Raw genomic sequence first — 16,586 nt, 5'->3', positions numbered from 1 at the left:
CCAATCAAGTTCAAATTTGGTATGGTAGTTTAGTAGGCAGAAATACATATTTTTATGCTAAGTTTGGTTCTCTATGTCTTCTGGTTTGGAGCTGGGGTGGTGGGGTAGATTCCTAACTATGCATAAGAATGAATGGGCAAAGAGAGATAACTGCTGAGAATGAATGGGCAAAGAGAGATAACTGCTGAGAATGTTACCATTGTATACATGGAAGGCTGTGGAATATTTGTCCTTTGGGATTAATTAACCTTCCTTTTTCACTATTTTATTTTTTAATTATTTATTTTATTTTTTTTCTGTTAATTTTAACAGGTAATCAGATAATAACCCCATTCTGTCATTTCTGAAAAAAAAATGTTTATTGTAAATTTAGAAGAAAAGGATGAGAGAGCAGAACAATTAATCCCCTGGGATTAATTACCTTGCCTGCTGCAGAAAATTTAGAGGCTTATCTCTATCTGTCATCGAGATTAATGAACATCTTTGTCTGCACTGATGTTTGTTTTGAAGCAAATTAAACTCTCATTCCATGAACTGCAACCTAATATTTTTACCCCTTAGTTTAAAGGATGGTATTTGATTAAGAATATATTTCATTCTAGTCCAAATACTTATATTCTGTAAAATATAAAAAAATATATGAATTACAATAAATTAAAAAAAATTAAAATTATTAGATATCAGTTTTTTATTCTTTTTTTTTCTTTTTTAATGGATGATTTGGTGTTGTTGTTGTTTTTGGTTGCTATGTTTATATTAAAGGAAACTTAAGAATAGTACCTGAAAATGTTCCTTCTGTAAGCCCTGATTAAATTCAATAAATGGATGAGAGCAGGATAATTAATCCTCTGAGATTAGTTATCTTGCCTGTTTCAGAAAATCTAAGGTCTGTCTTTATCTGTTATATGTATTACCATACACATGTGTCTGCAAGTGATGTTTGTTTGAAGTTGAGGCAAAGTCTAGGTATCATTGCATTGGTATCAATTCGTTGTTTTTTTTAACAAATTTTATTTCATCCCATGTTAACCCCCTTTATCCCGTGGATATGACTCATTGGATATTTTTTTGATATCCCACAGTTGTGACTTTACAATGGGATTTGCGTAGGCATAATGAAGTAAAATAATGTGGAGTTTTATAAACAGTGTAAACATTGATTGTGGTGTATAAAACATGGGATAAATAGAATCTCGTATGATTTGTAGTACAATATGATTTTTATCCAACTTGTGTGTTTTATCCCCTCACTAAGGCTCAAGAAAAAAAAACTTTTTAATGTTGGATGAAAATCATATCCAACTACAAATCACGAGATCCTATATATTCCAGTTCTTTACATCTTCTGCCGGGCATTTATTTTTCATCATTGTTAATATAAAGAGGATGGAGAGTTTTTTTCACTTCTCTATATTGATTGTCATAGCGGGGCCCTTCCTGACTGGTCAGTTTTCTAGTTTATTCTTTTTCAACACAAAGCTGCCACAGACGACCTCCTCCCTGCTTTGCAACAAGCTTTGCTCTAGTACTAGTAATTAATTTTTTTTTTGGATTTTTTTTTAAATTCCTGTTTTTATCTACAGATAAAGGTATACTACTTTCATCCAAGAGAAAGAAGGAAAATAGAGCAAAAGCTTGAGGTTCATAAAGACAAGACATTGAAGGAGGCCACAGAGATTTGTTCTCAGGTGAGCTTAAAGGGACTTGGACACGATTTGACTTAAAATTTTCAAATTTTACTTTTTCATTTTCAATGTTTATATTGATTAATATAGAAGTTTATAATGCTATGTCAAAATTTGAAAGTCAAATATAAGGTTATAAGCAAGATACAGAGTTCATAATTCTTTGTTTTGTAAACAAATCTCAAATATTGTCATTTTTTACATATTTGTTGTATTGGTGTAAGGTTCAATCAAATGTATCTTTCTTTTGTTGATAATAGTATTTAAGAAAATATTGAATTAGTTTAAATTGTTTTTTACGTTTCATTTTGTCTAAGAAATGGTAATTCTCTACATTACACTTTTTGTAAACAACTATAAGACTCGAGCTTTGTTTACATAACAATCAATTCTTCCCTCTGTATCTCGGTTGTAACTTGACTTTAACATTCAATATTTTGGTAAATCATATAAAATGCACCAGTAAACCATTTTATACATAAAAAATAGAAAAAAAATTATTGATCTAAAATCGTGTCCAAGTCCCTTTAAATCTCAGTTAGTACAAACTTGTTTAAAATTGTGATCTAATAGGATTTTACACTAAAGCATGTCCAACAGACCAAGTCTAGTAAACACCAGAACTGGTTTGGGAAAATGTTAGTGTACTTGACAGACTAATCATGTAAAAAAATACATGCATGTTTCATCCATTTGTTTCATTTATTTGCACTTGCTGGCTGTATATGCTGTCAAAAATGATGCTTTTATTATTTTACAATTCCATTAAAATTGAGACAAAATTATGCAGCATTTTTAGCTCACCGAGATGAAGTTGGAAGGGGAAGGGAGGTATAGTGAATACATTGTAATAATATTTAGTGATGCTTTTTTTATTATCAACCAAAATTTATGTGTCAGTCGAAGAATTATAAGCATGATACAGAGTCTACAATCTTTGTTAGGGAAACCTGGCTCGTGCCATGTTTTTGTTAACATTGGTTCAATAAAAGTTCTTTAAGTTGATTTTTCTATCTGCTCATTCATTTTGAACATAAATGTTCCTATCATTTGTAAATTTATTTTAGGTCTAAACCTGGAATTTTCTTTTTAACATTCAAAATGTAAACAAAAGCATCACCTGAGCTTTGTTTACATTACAAAGATTTGTGAGCTCTGTATCTCTCTAATGGCTTGACAATTGACACTCAAAGTTTAGTTGACTATTAGAAATGTCATACTGAAGCATTGTAAACATTTAAATCAGAAAAGTAAACTTTGACCAAAAAAATTCAAATAAAGCATAAAAAGAGCTTGATACTGTAAACATATTAGTATATTAAGTGTGCAGAATATTTGGCGGAAATTGATTTTTCATTAAGTTAGCGTTGATTTGAATTAATGTATTTATGAAAGTAACTATTAATTTTTTGACATATGTACTGGATTTAAGGGAATCTGCTTAACGCCAAAATCATTAAATATAATACATTGCAAAATGTATTAATTCATTTACTGTTATTCATGAATTTAAACTTGCCTTCATTTTTTTCAAAGCTGTTGACTTGCAGCTATTATCACATCAGGCGTAAATAATTTCCTGCTTAAATTTAATAAAAAATACATGTATCAAATAAACCTTGTTTTTATTTTAAAGAACGTTAGTTACAACTTTCAATGCATTAATTCATGTGTTTATCTTTTTATTAATAAAATATAAACTTGTCAAGTAAAGGGGTTGTTAGTCTAAAGTTGGAAGCATAATAGTGCCTAAAAAATTTTTTACCCAGCAGAAAATTATCTGTCTCCACTGTCAGCAACTTTCCTCAAGTCAATACTCGGCCTCAAGTCTGAGTTTTGACCTCAAATTAATGTACTTTTCATGTAAGGATTAGAGTTTAGGAGTGAATTGAGTGATTTGAAAATTTTTGTGATGGCGGGGCCAGATTGTATGCCATGTCAGACCCCAACTCTCTATTCAATTTTCTACTTACAGGCGAGTTAATACGGTATTGATACTATTTTGATTCCTTTTATTGATTTATTGTGTTATCTTCCAGTTGTTCAAAATAGAAAAATCTGTTCCACTGGATTGTTGTCGCCTAGTAAAATTTGATGAGTATCAGGACACTCTTGAGTGTTCCTTTGAGAATGAGGATGACACTCCCATGGGTCTCTTGCTGGGAGGGGTGAAACAGGCCTATAACTTTGACCTCCTTCTTGAGACAAAGCGACCAGAGCAAGTGTTTCAGGAATACAGACCTGGTGGTAACAAAATATATATACATGTATTAGTGTTCTGTTGGTTACAATGAGAGATATAGAAATTCAGTCAACATGTTTATATCATGGGATACCTACTTATCTAGATATGATATTGCAAATACCAGATGAAGATTTCCAGTTTATGTTATTTCACATTTGATTAAAAATATAATTATCTGCTGTTTAAAAGAATCAAAGGGTAATGTCTCTCAGTACAAATTTTAAAGTAAAATTTCTTAGACATTAATTGAGTTCAAAGTTAAATTTTCTTCTGAATTGCTCTGAATGTCCTGTATTTAAGTGAGATCCTTTTAGATGGTAGTCTACCGAGCTCTATATATACATATATATTTATTTATCAAGTGAGCTGAATAGCTTTACCACCATCAGATGTGATGTTATTTGTTAAGGTGGCTCTATACACCACTTTTTGATGACGCAGTACGCAAAAAAGTAAATCTGGAAACATGCATTTCCGGTACTGGCTGATTTAAACTGAGGTGAATTGTATGGGAACCGCTATTTTGAAAAATTTGTTAAATGGATAGATTTAATTTGATAATTGGAAAATTCATTACTTACAAGTAATATGGTATGTGACACCTTCACGTTGTGTGGTATTATTTATCGAAATAAACAATAAAATCAAGTATAAATTTTTAAAGAGTTTCTTTAGCATTATAGATATGTTACACCGTAGCGCAGTGGGTTAGTGGGTTCCCTACAAACCAGTAGGTCATGAGTTCGATTCCCGTTGAGAACAAAAAATTTTTTAACTTTCCAAAAATTTCTAAAACGTATTTTGTGGTTGAATACCGTGAAAGAAAATTCTAAACAAGTGAAAATATTTCAATTATAATTACTTTAATGCACATTAATATCGACACCTAACGGGGATGAGAGGGTTGCTTTGAATTTCTCTCAGGTTGGGATACATAAATCCTATTAGCCTAGTCAATGTTCCCTTTGACTTGGTTTTGCACTAAAGCGAATATATTCACTTATACAGGGCAAAGTATATAATGAAATATGCATGTATTTATCATTCCAACATTATATTTAGGAAATTTTCTTCAACTCAGAAATGAAAAGTCCCCAAGGTGTTTGGGCCTTGGGACTTAGGAACGATAACCCTTACATGAGGAACTTTCATACCAAATAAAATTTAAAATATTTTTTGTGTTTATTTGCAATTGTTTTCTTTCAATTTTTTATTTCACATTTATTAAAATACATTTTCTTATAACATCAATCAACTTTTTCAGATGATTTGTCAACAGAGTAAGAAAATGTGAAAAAATATGTTTTGGGGAAATACTAAAAAAAACTGCAATAATAACATTTTTGAATGTTAAGAAGTGTTATATTTTTTTTATGTGTCCGAAGGAAATATCCATCATATGACAAAATGATTTCTCTCAATTTGTTGATAGCTGTCTTTTTAAAAAATATTTTACAAAAACACGAAAAAACATTAAAAAATTCTTTAAAAATACCTATAGTATCCCTATCGTCATTTTAATATTTGATAAGTATATGTTTTGTGGTCTTCTATTGAAAATTGGAATAAACTGTGGGTGTATAGAGCCACCTTAAATACACCTGATTTATACTACCTGGGTAATTTACCTAAAAATGTTCTTGATAACAAATGTCTTAATTAAACCAACATTAGTTTCAAATAAATGATAAATTATAAATAATATTATGCTAAATTATTTCATTAAATTTATTTAATGAAACTGGTAAAATTTATTTAAAAAAAAAAAAGATTTTATTATGCGAATCATTCGTCTAAGATAAAATGTCAGTATTGTATTTGAAAGGTGTGACAGTGAAGCTATATGTGGCCGATCTACAAAATGACATCATACAGGAACCGCCGGTCAGTGTCCGGGCATACCACGCACAAACAGTCAGTCAATTTAAATCAATGGTGGCAGAGGTAAGACCTGTTGATAAATGGTTGTAGGGCAGCAACAGAAAAAGTTTTTGGATTGAAATTGTTTTAGTCAGTTACTGAAATATTTTTATTAAAATATAATACTTTTCTTAAAAATATCATTAAAATATATTCATTAGGTGGAACTAATGTTGATTTATTGTAATGTTCTAGGTTTTAAATGTCTCAGCAGACAAAATGAGATGTGTTTTAGAAAGGTTTCATAATGACCTAAAATTCTTGTCTGTTCCAAACAAGACTTTGAAAGCTGAAGGTTTCTTCAAAAGCAACAAGGTAGGTACTGGGATATTTATCGTACATTAGGTTTTTTGTCTTAAAAAAACCAAACATACGCCATCTTTGCTAGCTAAGGGTTTTCAGTTCACTTCGCTCCTCATACGCCCTTGGCAGATCTCATTATAAAAACTCGGTGACAAGCTCTGTTTTATGATTGGCTGCAGCTGCGAGTAGCTGATCCAATCGCAGCATTCAAATCAGGCGCTTGTAAATAAACTTTAAAAGAAACACACATGTGATCTTTGGTAAAACACTTGATGCTTTTAACATTTTGAGGCACAAGTGCTGGGTCTAATCATGGTGTAATCAGATCACTATGAAAAAACGGTATATTTCACTGCATGGGATTGAGCAGAGATTTACAAACTTGTCAGGGCTCGCGTGATAGTATAGGAAGTAAACATGGCAAATGTGGAAGTTGTCTATACCGTTAGTATATACGTTTCTGCTTATGGTTATTGTTTTCAAAGGTTCAATGAGCTGTATTTTATTAAATTTCTTTTGTCCGCAATATTCACGACGACAATACCTGGTTTATGGCACAAATGCTTTTATATAACAGCGACTTCTTCACTCCCAGTACAGGCCGACCTCCGTACAAACACTATACAGCAGCTGTAAATGAAACATTCATTGCTTTTGCTAGGTGATATCTTTATTTCTATTTAATAGCACTGTTGATTATGTTCCAATTCTCGCTAGTCAACCTGTTTTTAAGTTGTATTTATGCCGTAGTGTGTATATTACCCATTGTTTTATTCGATTAAATTGCAAATATTCAAGGGGCGCACCTCAAGTTGCAAGCTAGATAGCGCTACCGCATTACCAAGTTTTTGTAATGAGATCTGCTAAAGGTTTATGTGGAGCAATTCGGACCGAAAACTCTTGGCTAGCGAAGATGAACATATGCCAGCTTCAAGGTCATTGTTTACTAATGATATAAATAAATAAAAATATATTTTGGTAATTAACTGATCCTGACCTGGTCATTTACGAGTTATGATACATATAACACATTTACAACTTCATTATGAGAATTCTTAGATCCAGCATCAATTCCTGGCATTGATTATGTCAAAAAAGTTATGACGTTTATATCAGTTACATCATCAAAGTAATTAGTCCACCAAACATTTTCCCCAAAGAATGAAAGTTCACCGAATATTGTAGTTTATCATCCCCCCCCCCCCCCCCCCACAAAGTTTTGGGCAATATACTGTGGAATCATTACAATTTGTGGTGGCTCAATTTTCGTGGAATTCGTTGGTAGCCCTCTCACACGAATTTAAATCCTCAACGAAAACAATTTTAGAAAGAGTTATCTTTGTTACTGAAACAGTACGCTACGCATCCACGAAATTACATCCCCACGAATGAGCAAAAAAGTCATAATTCACGAAAATTGGCCCCCACTAATTTAATTGATTCCACAGTATAGGAATCATCTTGTCTGTGTGTCCGTCTGTGCAAAATTTGTGTCTGGTCCATATCTTTCTTATGGAGAAACACTGGAAGTTCTTACTTCACACAAAATTGCTTATGACCTGGAGGTGTGTCATGATCTTGACCCAAGGTCATTTGGGCAAGATCAAGGTCACAGGTAGAAAAAGTGCAAAATTCGTGTTGGGTCCATATATTTCTTATGAAGAAACCCTAGAAGTTCTAACTTCACACAAAAATTGCTTATGATCTGGAGGTGTGTCATGATCTTGACCCAAGGTCATTTGGGCAAGGTCAAGGTCACTGGCAGAAAAAGTGCAAAATTTGTGTCTAGTCCATATCTTTCTTATAGAGAAACACTAGAAGTTCTTACTTCACGCAAAGATTGCTTCTGACCTGGTTGTGTCATGACATTGACACAAGGTCATTTTGGGTAAGGTCAAGGTCACTGGCAGAAAAATTGTAAAATATTTGTCTGGTTTATACTTTTCTTTTTGAGAAACATTAGAAATTCTGAATTCACTCTAAGATTGCCTTTTGCCTAAAGGTATGTCAAGACCTTGACCCAAGGTCATTTGGGTCAAGCTTATTTGGGCAAGTTCAAAGTCATTGTTTACAAAATGCCTAATTCTTATATGTGTCATTTCTTATATGAATGGAAATGATTAGAAGGTGATATTTGACAAAATAATTGCATGTGTAAGCAAAATTAAATTGATTGTAAGAATCTGATCACCGCCCGCCCCTCTGAAAATGGCTAGAAAATAATAGAAATAAATTCAATGTAATGTATGCTGACGCATTGTTTTTCAAGGAAACTTATCTATAAACACTTTGAAAATAATCAAATTTTATATACTACGAACAATTTAGATATTTTTGTAGTCCCATGTATTCCTACACCAGAGTTAATATAGTCTCGTTCAACCAGATGCATGACTGTCTCCGTCTGTGACAAGCAGAGAAGGGGCTCTCTTGCTTGTCGGATATTAATGGAGACAGCCAAGCGTGTAGTTAAACGAGGAGACTAGAGTTCAATATCAATAGTGCTAGGATCCATACAAGTTTTGGAATTGTTTCGATAACTAATACATACTAGTTGTTGAAATCTATCTTTAAATATTACACTGCATATTTTTCATATTTTCTTTTTTTTTTCAGTATAATCAAAATCTCTCTATAGTTATGTTATAAAATATACATTTAGAGGAGAGAATGAAGCTTTCTGTCAAAGTAAAAGTTAAGAAATCGTGATACAACTTAGGGCTAAAGTATATTCTAAGTGTGGGGGCAGGTGATGATCAAGAGCTGAAGTCTGTTCTTTGAAATTTACGGACATTAAATAAAGATGGAATGCAAATTTAGAAAGTATACAAGGAAGTCGACAATTCTTTCTTAGGGAGAGTATAAACTTAAGCTTTCAGGGAATTTTATATGCATATTTAGAAAGATCTTAAAGCTGTTCACCAAAAATTATAGATTTCATAGTCCCTGTTGCAAGATTTCCAGCAAGAAAAGGGGTCATTACAAATGTTTATATTTTTGGCCCATGGTGATAAGGGTTAGACTAAAAAATGAAGCTTGATGAAGATATAAAATTCCTTGACAAGTCTGTTCATGGGCTATGGTACTCAGGTGACCCATAAGGCCTATGGGCCTCTTTTAAGATTCATCATAATAAAAGGGGCTTATGGGATCTCATCCTTTGTTATGTAATTTCCAGGTAGTCTTGTTTTCACTTGAAATGATATTTTTTATCAACATTTGAACTTTTGTAGGTGTACATTGAGTTTTCTGGAGAGGAAGAGGCCAGTCACTTCACACACACTCACTTCTTCAGATTGCTGGACCGGCACCAGAACACTATCAGGATTCATGTTAATCTCCCACCATCTTGTATGTGTAATTTATACCATCATCATAAATATGTTACCGTATTTATTCTTTTCTAAGTTTCATTAAATTTTCAATAAAGTTTCATAAAATATAGTATTGACCAGACCCAACCTAACACAAGAGCTGACCCCAGGTCAGGGCTGCATTTTACAAAAGAACTAACAACAAAGTCGCTAATATTTACAGTCTCGTAAAATGATCGTTTTTTAAGGAATTTTCGTTGATTATTAATGAACAAAGCTTGATTGAGAAAAAAAAAACAAATTGGTAATCCTCAAGTACCAATGATGTTTAAAATATATAAAACAAAAGACAGTACTCTTCCAATTTGTCGGTATTAAAGCTAAAAAATTTGAGTGTATTATTTTAATATAGTAGTATAGATTATTCATTATACGGCTATTTGTACAGAAATTCAAATTTCAAAAATGATATCGTTATAAAAGAAAATGTTAGCTTGAGCCTTTGTGGCCATTCCGGCCTTTGATACAATATAGTATGCTAAATGTTAGAACTATTTATGGTAGTCATTTTTGCATTATGTTTCAGACAATTTAATAAAGTTTACTTGCATGTCTTAAATATACATGTAGTTTTAAAAGTATTTTCTGTTGATATATTATTTTGAATTACACATTTCTTTATGAAGAAGCATGCATTGCTCCACTATACTTTTGATACATGTACATTTATTGAATGCTGTTTCCATATGGTATTTGCATGGTATTTTACTTTGTTCATAATTGATAAACTGATTTCCAAAACTGATATAAGTTTATTTATTTTAAGCTGATGTAGAAGATTTCTTGAAATCAAGTTCAAGACATGACCAACTGATGAAGAGTGCCATAACGTCTGGAAAATCTAGAGAAGACAGTTCAACCTCCCTGGAAGTTGGAAGTAAGACTGGCAGTGATTCATTAGATGAGGGGATCAGTGATCGTGGAAGTGACAGTGAAATAGAGTTCAAAACAAAAAAAATTACACTGTCCAAAAGTGATCCTTCAATTTACCACAGTTGTCAATCAATTGACATTGGACGTGTCAGCTTTCATAGCTCTGCTTCAGAGGGAAGGGCCTGTAGTCCAGTCGGACTCAGCAGTAGCAGTCAGGACACTAGTACTAGTGCAGAGTTTAATGTTCCAACTAGTTACAGGGGTTTGTGTAATATTTATGATGGACATGAAGATGCTACAGACAGTGTACTAGGAGATTCAAATGGGCGTGAACCAGTGGAGCACGGAGAGAGTGACTCTGAACAGACTGCCCCACCCTCTCCAGGGGAACGAGTGATTCATGATACTGATTTTAAACAAGAAGGGAACTGGGACTCAGATTGTGATAATGATGTGACAGTTACAAAGGAGGAAGTTTCAAAGCGATACTTCCACATTGTTCTTAATGAAACAGATGTGCTTACAAAACAAAGAAGTAAGAATTTACTTGTCAATACCTATGTTATATACCTCAAGAAAAGAAAGTTTTGGAGTATATAGGTATTATCATAATAGTTTGTCCATTATTTGACTAAGGTCAATATCACATTATTATGCATTAATAAGGAAAAGAATTAATCAGCTCAACTTTCTATTGAAATGATCCAGATAAGTTGGTACACCTTGTGATATGAATATAGATGAAAGTAAATCATTTTCAAAACATATTCACTATGATTTTAAACTTTCAAATTATACAGTTTTGAACATATGCCATATTGGTGACATGAGATTTTGAAGAATTCGACATATTTTAGTCTAATTTAGGCAGATATACCTTTAAAGTTCATAGCCATTCCATCAGTTCATTTTTTGATACTTACCTCACTGTCTGCATGATGTAAAAGTCTGTGCTTGGAAGATATATCATGGATAGTAGCAAGGTTTAATGTTATGGTGCGCATATCTATTGTTATACCCCCCGCAAACAAAGTTTGCGGGGGTATATAGGAATCACCTTGTCCGTCCGTCCGTCTGCCCGTCCGTCTGTCTGTCCGTCTGTCTGTGCAATCGTGTCCGGTCCATATCTTTCTTATGGAGAAACATTGGAAGTTCTTATTTCACACAAAGATTGCTTATGACCTAAGGGTGTGTCATGACCTTGACCCAAGGTCATTCGGGCAAGGTCAAGGTCACTGGCAGAAAAAGTGCAAAATTCATGTCCGGTCCATATCTTTCTTATGGAAAAACATTGGAAGTTCTTACTTCACACAAAGATTGCTTATGACCTTAGGGTGTGTCATGACCTTAACCCAAGGTCATTCGGGCAAGGTCAAGGTCACTGGCAGAAAAAGTGCAAAATTCATGTCGGTCCATATTTTTTTTATGGAGAAACATTGGAAGTTCTTACTTCACACAAAGATTGCTTATGATTAAAGGGTGTGTCATGACCAGGCTTGGGGCGAATTACATTGTAAAGTAATGCATTACATTACCATTACTTCATGAATTTGGGCATTAAATTACCATTACCATTACTTGATTTTCTTGAAGTAATGCATTACATTACCATTACATGAGTAAAGTAATGCATTACCATTACCATTACTTTTTTTAAAAAAGTAAAGCTAATAAAGAGTTTTTGCAAATGTTTCAAATATACAACACTCTTTAACATATCTACAGCTTCATGCTCAGTATCAGGTTCAAATTCAATGAATAAACAAGAGTCATTCTTTATTTGCTCAATATATAATCATATTGTGGCAATATGAACAACATATTACATATTAAGTAAAATTATATTTATAGACATTTGGCATGATACAATATCAGATATGAAATAGAGACACAGGATGACATGCGTAACAAAAAACAATTTATGAAATAATGTTGCGGTTTTTAAAAGCTAAATATAGATATATCCCCAGATTACACAAATCTTTATAATTTTGGACACTTAACTTTATTAATTTATAAACAGATGATTTTCCTAGTTATATTTCTTAATATATTTTAATCGTATTTCTAAAGGACACTTTAAGACAAAAGATTGCTGTTGCACTTATGATCGAAGTTTCAAAGGGTTCATCTTTTAAATGCATCCATCTTCCGGGCTATACTAAATAAATGTTTTGCAGGAGCAGTCAAAGCTTGGGCTGGAAAATACTGTTTGACGATCTTTATCTTAAGATATATTAAGTGCAATAATAGATTAAATACATAAATCTTGTATTTTCTATCAGTCCAAACTGATGTACAGTGTAATTAATATACAAGAGAGAGAGAGAGAGAGAGAGAGAGAGAAAGAGACAGAGAAAGAGAGAGAAAATAAGTAAGATTATTTTCAAATGGGTTATAATATTGGAAGTGATATTGATATTGACATAGCGAAGGGAAGGGTATTGGGGTGTTTAGCACTTCTTATAACAATAGATTGTTTTGATACTTAGATTATCCTGGGGGCATAGTGTGTTGTTGACACATTTCTTATTGAAGTGCAAACTAATTGGAGTAATTTGTTTAAATGATTAAAAACTCTTAATAACAACACTCTTAAAAATGTTATGAAATTGTGCTGTTATCTTTAGTAATATAAACAATTCAAAAATGAATTTTAAAAAAACTTTTTTAAGTAAAACATGTCCAATTAAAACATTTTTCTCTTAATTAGAATTATTTCTTTCTTCTTTAAAAATAAATTTAATCAAATTAAATTTCAACTATTCATTTATTCTTCACATTTTTTAAAGTGAACATGCATAAATATGCATAGTAATGCAAAGTAATGCCATGTAATGCCAGCATTACACTAGATTTTGGAAAGTAATGCATTACATTAGCATTACTTGTAATGCTAATTTTGAGGCATTACACATTACTAGCATTACTTTGAAAACATGTAATGCATTGCAATGCATTACCATTACATTTAGCATTACCCCAAGCCTGGTCATGACCTTGACCCAAGGTCAATTGAGAAAGTTCAAGGTCATTGTTTCAAAAAAGCTAAATTCTGACTGTGTCATGTCTTGTATTAATGGAAATATTAGAAGCTAAAAATTAACAGTTTTCAAAAATAAAGCAGTTGTTATTTATAGAAAATGGACAGTGAAATAGATTCATCCAATATTTTCTATAATAGCAAAAATACACGCGTTATGATTTTTTTCTTAGCGGGGGGTATCAATTGTGAGCTTGCTCACAGTACCTCTAGTTTGTACAGACTTACCGTAGTTACAAGATTTTACATTATGCATATATTGTAAGAAAGAACAAACTTCAGAAAAATTTGTGAAAATGTACAGATTTCCTTTTTGATTTTCCAAAACATTTCTGAAATCTAAGTAATTTTCAGCAAATTTCAAATTCGTGATGCAATTATGTCTGCCCTGATATTGAGCAAATCCTCGTAAGGGACGAAATCATGCTTCACATGTACCATGTTATATTTATTTTTCCATAGAAATACCACTTAAATGATCAGGAAAATTATTGCATTACCTATCATTATACACATACTTAACAAAACCATTGTTTCACATAAAATTTCATGTAAAATTGTTTCAAGCAGCTTTAAGACTTTACTCATGATTGATTTTTTTTCAGATTTAACAGTGCTGGTGGATAAGCGAATCACACTGGGAGCTTTCAAAGGAGAATTAGAACCTCATGTAGGAACAACATCTGATAATTTTAAGGTACAAGTGTATTCTACTCATATCCCTTGATTCTTATTTTGTTTGATAATAATGAATGTGGTGAATAATAGAACTTAAGTCGATGGGACTTTTAACACAGGCCAGTGTGCATCAAATAATTCAGATGATATTCTCATAACTAAAAAGCTCTCATATCAATTCAATTGATGATAATTTCTTAGTAAGTACAAGGTTTCAGGTGTGCGTGGGGATAATTACCATATTTTTGGGGGTTTCTTGGCTTCTTGTGAGCTAAAGTTTAGACTCAGGTATGAAGCATAATTAAATACATAATTACATGAGATTCCCTGTGAATTGACTATTGTACTCATGTTACCGTTTAGGGTTGTGGGCCTTTTGTTAGTATTCCTGTTATTGTGAGAATATTGCACATTTTGTGCATTATGGTCAACAAAATTCAATATACTAGCATAAGTTTTAGGCTGCATATTGATATGAAAGGAAACAATCAAAAAGTAATTCAGAAAAGAAAAATGATTTTGAATTTAATATTGATTTTCGAATCCAATGGACCTTTTCAATAACTCTATATGTAAAGCCTAAACATGCAATGCATTAATTCATTTTATTGTTTTAATTGTAAATACATATAAATATGATGTGTTAATGTAGAAAGTGGTTGCTTCACATTCTCTCACCAGAGGTCGTGCTACACAAGCTTCACTTACACCTCTGTCAACGCCGGAAAAATAGTCTGTCGCATGATCAAAACAAGCATGGTGAGCACATGACATTGTTAATTAGCTTCTTCTGTACAATCAGCGTGAAGGGAAGTCATCGACGGGCGATGACTTTGAGGACACGTACGTTTAAAAACATCACAGGAGATGACATTGCTGCTGATTTATGTAAAATCATCGATGAATCAGTAGCGTACAGAAACTGATTTTTCAAATATCTGTCAAACTAGATCATGTAATCATATTTTAATGTTTACCTCCGCAAAAAAGTTCTTCCAGTAACGTTGAAATAAAAATAAATAACGGCGTTAAAGATTTTAATCAGCGTGAAGGGAAGTCATCGACGGGCGATGACTTTGAGGACACGTACATTTAAAAACATCACAGAAGATGACATTGCTGCTGATTTATGTAAAATCATCGATGAATCAGTAGCGTACAGAAACTGATTTTTCAAATATCAAACTAGATCATGGGATCATATTCTAATGTTTACCTCCGCAAAATAGTTCTTCCAGTAATGTTTAATGGTGTTAAAGATTTAAATTTAATTATTCATAATCATATTCATAGACATAAGGAATAATTACATAGATTTTTTTTTACAATTTGCCATCGATTAAGTTGGTACAAGAATCTTGTACATCAGGCGTTGACAGAGGTGTAAGCGAAGCTTGTGTACAGTAGCACAACCTCTGGTGAGAGAATGGTTGCTTCATTGCACATTGAAGAGGATTATGGGTATTTCTTGTAACATTTCTTTTGATATGAGCTTTTCTTTTTTCCTTAAAGGTTTACAGAGTTTACTCCAATAATCAAGAATTTGAGAGTATAAGATTAACTGAAACGCTTTCATTTTTTGAGGATGGAAAGGTATGTAACTTATGTTTAACAAATAAAAGCAATATGAACTGCAATTTTTTAATTAAAATTTGTAATTGAATTGCAATAATATTTGCTCAATATTCCATAGTACAGAAATCTATCTTCTGATAAATTTGAGTGTGTGATTAGTTGTTGGTACATGTATTACCTTAAGTTAATCATAATGATTTAAGTTACACACAGATTCAATAATATATAATGTAGCATGTATTTGTACCTGATTGATAAAAATTTTTGTTTACTACAGTACCTTTTTCTCTAAGAACTCTCTCTCTTTTTGAGCAGTTGAATATTAAGTTGGGCAGAGCTCTAAAGCCAGGAGAATACAGGGTGAAAATTTACCAGCTTCTTGTCAATGATCCAGAGGTATGAATATCGTAAAAAGTATAGAAATTGTTTTAAAATGACCTGGGCGTTTGCATGAATACTATTTGCAAAATACATACGAATGAACATAACACTGAGTATTAAAGCGAAAGAAATTAAATTATTGTTTAGATTTAATGGCATTGCATGCCCAAAGTATACCAAGACCAAACTGTAACATGGTAGGAAATATTCAATGACATAAGATATATTGTGAGGAAACCTCATCACTGGATATTTTTGCAGGATGTTAATTTGTGCCATTCATTAATGTAGATCAACATTTTCTTTAGGATATTCTTGGAAAAAAATAATTTTCATTCCCTATTCACTTTTAAATAATTTTAAATAAACAGTCATCTGTTATTTATCTTTGGGAAATAGTTGCTGTCTTGAGGGACACTAAACTCGCTATGTCATCATAGCCAGCAAAAAAGTATATAATACATGTATATCATTCATATCTGATTTATCTCATATGTTAATAACAGAGC

The 16,586-nt window shown here is 32.2% G+C and overlaps 1 protein-coding gene across 1 annotated transcript in view; it reads left to right on the top strand.

Moving 5' to 3' along the window:
- Positions 1-16,586, top strand: part of LOC105317114 (ubiquitin carboxyl-terminal hydrolase 47) — an 81,816-nt gene that overhangs the window by 53,278 nt on the left and 11,952 nt on the right. Inside the window, exons 19-27 of the mRNA XM_066070485.1 lie at positions 1,584-1,688; positions 3,725-3,932; positions 5,756-5,874; positions 6,046-6,165; positions 9,387-9,504; positions 10,294-10,935; positions 14,049-14,140; positions 15,634-15,714; positions 16,012-16,092. Coding sequence (XP_065926557.1) covers positions 1,584-1,688; positions 3,725-3,932; positions 5,756-5,874; positions 6,046-6,165; positions 9,387-9,504; positions 10,294-10,935; positions 14,049-14,140; positions 15,634-15,714; positions 16,012-16,092 — 1,566 coding nt within the window. The remainder of the gene's footprint in view (positions 1-1,583; positions 1,689-3,724; positions 3,933-5,755; positions 5,875-6,045; positions 6,166-9,386; positions 9,505-10,293; positions 10,936-14,048; positions 14,141-15,633; positions 15,715-16,011; positions 16,093-16,586) is intronic.

The sequence above is a fragment of the Magallana gigas genome, chromosome 9, assembly GCF_963853765.1.
Source record: "Magallana gigas chromosome 9, xbMagGiga1.1, whole genome shotgun sequence".
Lineage (NCBI taxonomy): Eukaryota > Metazoa > Mollusca > Bivalvia > Ostreida > Ostreidae > Magallana > Magallana gigas.
This window is presented reverse-complemented; position numbering and strand designations above follow the sequence as displayed.